Here is a 9,015-nt window from a genome sequence, read left to right as displayed (position 1 = left end):
GCAGAGGAGGAGAGAGAAGCAAGACTTAAAAGAAATGAAGAAACTCTCCGAGAATTATCAGACACAATTAGGAGATGCAACGTAAGGATTATAGGTATACCAGAGGGAGAAGAGAAGGAGAAAGGGGCAGAAAACCTATTCAAAGAAATAATGGCTGAGAACTTCCCAAATCTGGTGAGGGAGATGGATCTTCAGGTGACAGAAGCCAATAGATCTCCAAACTTTATCAATGCAAGAAGACCAACTCCACGGCATATAGTAGTGAAGCTAGCAAAAGTCAACGACAAGGACAAAATATTAAGGACAGCCAGGCAAAAGAAACTAACCTACAAAGGAACCCCCATCAGGCTATCAGCAGATTTCTCAGCAGAAACTTTACAGGCTAGAAGAGAGTGGAATGATATATTCAAAAATCTGAAGGACAAAAATCTACAGCCGAGAATTCTCTACCCAGCGAAAATATCCTTCAAATACGATGGAGAAATAAAAACTTTCCCAGATAAACAAAAATTAAGGGAGTTCATTGCCACAAAACCTCCTCTTCAGGAAATCCTCAGGAAAACCCTCATTCCTGAAAAATCCAAAAAAGGAAAGGGGCTACAAAACCAAGAGCAGAGGAGATAAGTAGAAGGACAACAACAGAGAGCAGCAGCTCTTCATCAGAACAGATTAAACCATGGGACGAGAAACAAAGGAAACTGAAGAAAACCGGAAAACAAGACACAAAATGGGAGTGGTAGGCCCCCACGTCTCAATAATCACTCTAAATGTAAATGGATTGAACTCCCCAATCAAAAGACACAGAGTGGCAGGATGGATCAAAGAACAAGATCCAACAATATGCTGCCTCCAGGAAACACACCTCAGCCCCAAAGACAAACACAGACTCAGAGTCAAGGGATGGAGAACAATACTCCAAGCTAATAATGAACAAAAGAAAGCAGGTGTCGCTATACTAATATCAGACAAGGTAGATTTCAAAGCAAAACAGATAAAGAAAGATAAAGAGGGACAGTATATAATGATAAAAGGGACTCTCCACCAAGAAGACTTAACACTTATAAATATATACGCACCCAACACAGGAGCACCAAAATTTGTAAAGCAACTCTTAATAGAACTAAAAGAAGACATCAACAACAATACAATAATAGTAGGGGACCTCAACACACCATTAACACCAATGGACAGAACATCCAGACAGAAAATCAACAAGGAAATAATAGAATTAAATGAAAAATTAGACCAGATGGACTTAATAGATATATATAGAACACTTCATCCAAAAACAGCAGGTTACACATTCTTCTCAAGTGCACATGGAACATTCTCAAGGATTGACCATATTTTGGGAACCAAAGCAAACATCAATAAATACAAGAGAGTTGAAATAATATCAAGCATCTTTTCTGATCATAACGCTATTAAACTAGAAATCAACTACAAGAAAAAAGCAGAGAAAGGTGCAAAAATGTGGAGACTAAACAACACGCTTCTCAACAAACAATGGATCATTGAAGAAATTAAAGAAGAAATCAAATATTATCTGGAGACAAATGAAAATGAGAACACGACATACCAAATCATTTGGGATGCAGCAAAAGCAGTCCTAAGAGGGAAATTCATCGCAATACAGGCTCACCTCACTAAACAAGAAAAAGCTCACGTAAGCAACCTCAAACGACACCTAACGGAACTAGAAAAAGAAGAACAAACAAAGCCCAGAGTCAGTAGAAGGAGGGAAATAATAAAAATAAGAGCAGAAATAAACAATATTGAAACAAAAAAGACAATAGAAAGGATCAATGAAACAAAGAGTTGGTTCTTCGAAAGAATTAACAAAATTGACAAACCCCTAGCCAGACTCACCAAGAAAAGAAGAGAGAAAGCGCAAATTAATAAAATCAGGAATGACAGAGGAGAAATCACAACAGATACCAATGAAATACAAGAGATCAGAAGAGAATACTATGAAAAACTATATGCCAACAAACTGAACAACTTGGAAGAAATGGACAAATTCCTAGACTCCTACAATCTCCCCAAACTGAATCAGGAAGAAATGGAGAATCTGAATAGACCAATCACAAGTAAGGAAATAGAAACGGTAATCAAAAACCTCCCCCAAAACAAGAGTCCAGGACCAGACGGCTTCTCTGGAGAATTCTACCAAACATTCAAAGAAGACTTAATACCTATTCTCCTCAAACTGTTCCAGAAAATTGAGAAAGATGGAGAACTCCCTAACACATTCTATGAAGCCAACATCACTCTGATCCCCAAACCTGACAAGGACAACACAAAGAAGGAGAACTACAGGCCGATATCACTGATGAACATAGATGCAAAAATCCTCAACAAAATTTTGGCAAACCGATTACAGCAATACATCAAAAAGATTATACACCATGATCAAGTGGGATTTATACCAGGGACACAGGGATGGTTCAACATCCGCAAGTCAATCAACGTGATACACTACATCAACAAAATGAAAAACAAAAACCACATGATCATCTCAATAGACGCAGAGAAAGCATTCGACAAGATCCAACACCCATTTATGATAAAAACCCTCAGTAAAATGGGTATAGAAGGAAAGTACCTCAACATAATAAAGGCCATATATGATAGACCCACAGCCAACATCATACTCAATGGACAAAAGCTGAAAGCCATCCCTCTGAGGACAGGAACAAGACAAGGGTGCCCACTTTCACCACTCCTATTCAACATAGTACTGGAGGTGCTGGCCAGAGCAATTCGGCAGGCAAAAAAAATAAAAGGAATCCAAATAGGTAACGAAGAAGTAAAACTCGCGTTGTTTGCAGACGACATGATCTTATACATAGAAAACCCCAAAGAATCCACAGAAAAACTATTAGAAATAATCAACAACTACAGCAAAGTAGCAGGGTATAAAATTAACGTGCATAAATCAGTAGCATTTCTATACACTAACAATAAACTAACAGAAAAAGAACTCAAGAACTCTATCCCATTCACAATCGCAACGAAAAGAATAAAATACCTTGGGATAAACTTAACCAAGGAAGTGAAGGATCTATACAATGAAAACTACAAGACTTTCTTGAAAGAAATAGGCGATGACATAAAGAGATGGAAAGACATTCCTTGCACATGGATTGGAAGAATAAACATAGTTAAAATGTCCATACTACCTAAAGCAATATACAGATTCAATGCTATCCCAATCAGAATCCCCAGAACATTCTTCACAGAAATTGAACAAACAATCCTAAAATTCATATGGGGGAACAAAAGACCACGAATTGCTAAAGCAATCTTGAGCAAGAAAAACAAAGCCGGCGGAATCACAATCCCCGATTTCAAAACATACTGCAAAGCTACAGTGATCAAAACAGCATGGTACTGGTACAAAAACAGGTCCACAGATCAATGGAACAGAATTGAAAGCCCAGAGATAAAACCACACATCTATGGACAGCTAATCTTCGACAAAGGAGCAGAGGGCCTACAATGGAGAAAAGAAAGTCTCTTCAACAAATGGTGCTGGGAAAACTGGACAGCCACATGCAAAAGATTGAAAATCGACCATTCTTTTTCACCACACACCAAAATAAACTCAAAATGGATCAAAGACCTAAAGATTAGGCCTGAGACAATAAGTCTTTTGGAAGAGAATATAGGCAGTACACTCTTTGACATCAGTTTCAAAAGAATCTTTTTGGACACTGTAACTCCTCAGTTGAGGGAAACAATAGAAAGAATAAACAAATGGGACTTCATCAGACTAAAGAGCTTCTTCAAGGCAAGGGAAAACAGAATTGAAACAAAAAAACAGCTCACTAATTGGGAAAAAATATTTACAAGCCACTTATCCGACAAAGGGTTAATCTCCATAATATACAAAGAACTCACACTGCTTAACAACAAAAAAACAAACAACCCGATCAAAAAATGGGCAGAGGACATGAACAGACATTTCTCAAAAGAAGATATGAATATGGCCAATAGACACATGAAAAGATGTTCATCATCGCTAATCATCAGGGAAATGCAAATCAAAACTACACTAAGATATCACCTTACCCCCGTTAGATTGGCAAAAACATCCAAAACCAAGAACGACAAATGTTGGAGAGGTTGTGGAGAAAGAGGAACCCTCATACACTGTTGGTGGGAATGCAAACTGGTACAGCCACTATGGAAAACAGTATGGAGATTTCTCAAAAAGTTAAAAATAGAAATACCCTATGACCCAGCCATCCCATTACTGGGTATCTATCCTAAGAACCTGATATCAGATATCTCAAGAGTCCGTTGCACCCCTATGTTCATCGCAGCATTATTTACAATAGCCAAGACGTGGAACCAGCCTACATGCCCAGAAACTGATGATTGGATAAAGAAGATGTGGTATATATACACAATGGAATACTACTCAGCCATAAAAAAAGACGAAATTGGCCCATTCACAACAATGTGGATGGACCTCGAGGGCATTATGTTAAGCGAAATAAGTCAGTCAGAGAAAGACGAACTCTATATGACTCCACTCATAGGTGGAAATTAGTATATTGAGAAGGAGATCTGATCGGTGGTTACCAGGGAAAAGGGGGGGTGGGGGGAGGGCACGGAGGGGGAAGTGGTGTACCCACAACATGACTAACAAAAATGTACAACTGAAATTTCACAAGCTTGCAATCCATCATAACATTAATAAAAAAAAAAAAAAGAAGATGTATATATATATATATATATATATATATATATATATACACACACAGTGGAATACTACTCAGCCATAAAAAAGACAAAATCATCCCATTTGCAACAACGTGAATGGACCTGGAGGATATTATGCTAAGTGAAATAAGCCAGACTGAGAAAGACAAACACCAGATGATGTCACTCATATGTGGAATATAAACAAACACATGGACAAAGAAAACAGTTCAGTGGTTACCAGGGGAAGTGGAGTGGGGTGTGGGCACAGTGGGTAAAGGGGAGCACTTGTGTGGCGACAGATAAGAAATAATGGTGACAGATAAGCAATAATGTGCAACTGAAATTTCACAATGATGTAAACTATTATGAACTCAATAAATTTAAAAAAAGACCAAAAAAAAAAAAGAATGTTCCTAGAGCACTGTTCCTAGTAGCCCCAAGCTGAAAACAAGACAAATACCATCAACAATGAGAATAAACTAACGTTATCGATTAATCTCACCAACAGTAGATTTGGTGAAAGAAGTCAAAAGGGGGAAAAGGCGTAGATACAACATGATAACATTTAAAAAGTTCAAAATCAGGCACAACTAATCTCTGTTGTTGCAAGTCTGATGATGGATACCTTTACAGGAGACTGGTAGGGGACTTGTGAGGTGCTAATTACACGGGTTTGAAAATTTATTTACTCTAATGATTTGGGCACTTTTTTGTATGTTACATTCAAAAACAGTACTTTGAACACTTAAGTTTTTTATTTTAAAAAATCGTAAAAACTTTCTCAGGGACAGCAGCACCACCAAACCCCGAGGTCACAAACTGATGCAAACACCCTCATACCGGCAGGAGGGTCACCCCCATGCCCTTCTCCCCAACAGGCCTGGCTGCTGTCAGGGCCCTGGGATGCCTCTTCTTCAGGCTCCTCAGACTCCGCTCTATCATCCCTTCCGCCGGCCAGGTGTTCTGGTCTCCGCGACTCTGCGGCGGACGCACCGCAGCCACCCCTCGCCCGGACCTGAGCGATCAAGGCCAACCGATCGGCCCTATGGCGCTCCCAGGCCACACTACACGTCCCAGAAGACCCCGCGGCGGAAACAAACTTCCGGCTGGACCGCGAGAGGCGGTGCCGCATCTCACAGCAGCGCCTGCGGCCGGTCGGAGGGATTCGCTGAAGTCGGTCGGGGACCTGCAGGTCGCGGGCTGGCAGCGCCGGAGGATGACCGTGCCGAGACGCGACAGGAGGCTTGGGTTGCCGGCTCTCTCGGGTCTTTCCTGTTCTGGACTACATTTCCCAGAAGCCTCCGGGTGTAACGTCACTTCCTTCTGGGTTGTCAGCGCTGTCGTGCTGGGACGAGTCGGGCAGCGCGGCGCGGAAGGAGCGTGGCCTGCTGCTTTCTATCGCGACAGCCAGGAGCGGGCTGGACGCGGGGAAGCGGAGGGTGAGGCGTGTCTCCGCCCCGGGACGGAGACCGGCGGTGTCTGGAACCGCGGGCCTTAGCACGCCAGCGTGTGTGTGTGTGTGTGTGTGACCACATGAGAAAGTGGCGATTGTCTCTCCAGCCGAGAGAGTGGTTGTGTGAAGCTGTGCGGATGCCCCTTCGTTTAACGATGTCGTTGATTGTCTTTCTGTGTCTGTCCCCTCCTCAACTGTGCCCAGCCGGGAACCGATACGTGGCGGGCACCGGTAGGGTGAGAAATGCTCACCCTGAGGCCATTTGTGGGTTCGAGGGTTTCTGGAAGCTTGTGGTTGTGAGGTCTCTGTGGCTGAGTGCCCCCTCTCCTTGTAGCCACGGGGACCCAGGTTCCCTGGAAATGGCCCCGTCCTATGTGGGAAGGTAGAAAGGTGAGTCCCAGACTGAAGATTCCAGACAAAGAAACTTGTCTGCAGGTCACCGACCTGATCTCAGAATGAGAATTTTAGAGCCAGAAACAGCCCCAAGTTCGGGGGTCTGAGAAGAAAGGAGAAAGAATCGAGGTAATAAGGTTCCCGTCTCTCCCCTCAGGAATCCACCTGGGGAGCCCTTGGGGGTTCTCGACCTCCGCTCTGGTTCCCGGAGGGGCAGCTTTGCTCGAGTCTCTCTCTGAGCTTCCGCGGCAGGGCTACTTTAGCTCGAGGGGTGGGAGTAGAAGTTTGTTTCTAACAAGTCGCTCTGGGCTCAAAGAAAGGCTTGGTGTCTCGGGATTCTTTGTCCCTTACCAACTCACGGCCTTCTCTTATGCGGGTGACCAGAGAGCAAAGGAGGAGCAGCTGTTGGACAACTGAGAGTTTTATCCAGGGTGAGTTGTTATTCTCTCTTCTGTCTCTGAAGTGCTTTCTGGTTATATTTCAAAATATTGTCAACATTTGCATCCTTTTAGTGATCTGGTGCTTGGGCCTTGCTGTTCCCAAGAATGATGGGAGCAGAAGGAATGGACCCAAAGACGCTCTTCCACTCCATCGCTGCCCTTTTGACCTGAGGTACACATAGTCATGTGGCAAATATTTCAATTCCGTCTGTGTACTTAGCCTTTTCACAAGATTTTTGAAAGAATAGAACACATCCCCCAGAGAGAAATTTGAAAGCCTTTATTTTTAGTATTTTCTTCTCAGTTTTATTGTTTTAAGAGATAATCCTCTTAAGTATTTAAAAGGTTCAGAGGAGTAGACAGCAAATTCTCCCTCTCAGCCCTCTTCTCCCTCTCTCCTTGCTCATGTGGTTTTCCCACTTCGGTGTGTCTGGTTTCCTGAGTCCTTCCAGGGGAATTCTTTACATACGTTAGTACATGGAGGGTTACTTCACTTTTTATGGCTGCATACTATACCATACTTCCATAATTTTTAAAACTGACCCTTATTAATGAACTTTCAGGTGGCCGTCACTTCTGCTATTATAAACGTGGTGGGATGAATATCCTCATATATATGTCATTTAGCCCATTGATGAGTTCCAGTAGCATGAATGCTAGTTTCTGGGCCAACTTATGTGTCGACATTAAATTTTAATAATTTTTGCTATATTGTCCCTCACAGAGGCCATACCATCACTTTTCTAACCAATATTTTCTGATTTTATGTTTTATTCAAAGTATTTTGCTGGTTGTTGGAAAGTTTAAGGAAATTATTAATATGCTCTATATTATAGAGCTTTCCAAACTGTAGGATTATTACCTGATTTTTTAAGTATGGTAAAGTCAATTTACTGAGCCATGAGCAGCATTTTCATTAACTTTTTATTATAAAAAATTTGAACGTGTACAAAAATAGACAAAATAGCAATGAACCTCTATGTACCACTTTGCTCAGTTTCAATAATGATGGATTCAGGACCATTCTTGTTTACGCTATACCTCTGTCTACCCCAGGATTATTCTGAAGCAAATACCAGACGTTACAGCATATCATCCATAAGTATTTCAGTATGTATATGAATGATAAAGAGTCTTTTAAAAAACTTAATCACGATACCATTATTCTCCCTAAAAAAATGAATAATACTTCCTTAATATCAGATACCAGTTAGTGTTTAGATTTTCCCACGGGGCAAATAACTTTTCTTTAATTTTAAATTTTTTTGAAACAAGGTCCAGATAAGATCCATGCATTGTGATTGGTTCATAAGTCTTAATAAAGTTGTTTAGAAATCTGTAGTTTCTCATTCTCATTCTTTCTCTTGCTCTTTCCTTGAATGAAATTGTTGCAGAAACTGAGTGGTTTGTCCTGCAGAGTTTCACACAGTCTGGTATCATTAACGTGTTTCTGTATTTCCTGTAGTTTAAAGTTAGATCTAGAGGCTTGATCAAATTCAGGTGTCTTCCTTCCTTTTTTGGGGAGGGGGGCAAAATGACTTCATTGGTGGTAATGTATGCTTCCATTAAGTATGTCATGTCTGCTTATCTCTTTCGTGATGTTTGCTGTTACTATTTCATTAAGGATTGCTAAATAATTACATGCTAATTCATGAATTCTGTCTTCATTCCTTAACTGGAATACTTCCGTAAGTGAAAATTCCCTTCATCAACTTGTTATCCTGAGGTACAGATTGTTCCAGGAAAGCAGGACACATTCGTTCTCTTAACTTTTTAGTTTTCAAAATGAGGAAATAATGAACAATAATGAACTAATGATTTGCTAGCATCGTGTCCTGGGGACCAGTGATTTTTACTATCATTATAAACATTTGGATTTCGATGTGTTTGCGTGTTTCCGTCTATTGCAGTTGTTTTATACCTGTATACTTAAATTAGCATTGTTCCGTATTTGACCAGTGCAAGTCTATTCAGGTTTGCTTATGGGTTCCTTTGACTTGATCCTAGCAGTCTTTG

The 9,015-nt window shown here is 41.0% G+C and overlaps 2 protein-coding genes across 6 annotated transcripts in view; one reads left to right on the top strand and one right to left on the bottom strand.

Moving 5' to 3' along the window:
• Positions 1-5,845, bottom strand: part of LOC124250391 (uncharacterized) — a 16,211-nt gene extending 10,366 nt beyond the window's left edge. Inside the window, exon 1 of the mRNA XM_046682188.1 lies at positions 5,554-5,845. Within this exon, the coding sequence (XP_046538144.1) occupies positions 5,554-5,845 (292 nt within the window). The remainder of the gene's footprint in view (positions 1-5,553) is intronic.
• Positions 5,846-5,974: 129 nt separating this feature from the next.
• The window catches only part of LOC124249789 (zinc finger protein 345-like), a 36,750-nt gene continuing 33,709 nt past the window's right edge, over positions 5,975-9,015 (top strand). The window contains exons 1-3 of one of the 5 annotated variants that reach the window (XM_046681151.1): positions 5,975-6,152; positions 6,944-6,990; positions 7,072-7,171. The gene's annotated coding sequence lies outside the window, so the exon portion shown is untranslated. The remainder of the gene's footprint in view (positions 6,153-6,943; positions 6,991-7,071; positions 7,172-9,015) is intronic. The other 4 variants (XM_046681150.1, XM_046681148.1, XM_046681147.1 and 1 more) reach the window with 4 other exon arrangements.

Source organism: Equus quagga, chromosome 13 (genome assembly GCF_021613505.1).
Source record: "Equus quagga isolate Etosha38 chromosome 13, UCLA_HA_Equagga_1.0, whole genome shotgun sequence".
NCBI lineage: Eukaryota > Metazoa > Chordata > Mammalia > Perissodactyla > Equidae > Equus > Equus quagga.
Note: the sequence above shows the minus strand (reverse complement) of the source record. Positions and strands in the feature narration are given on the sequence as shown.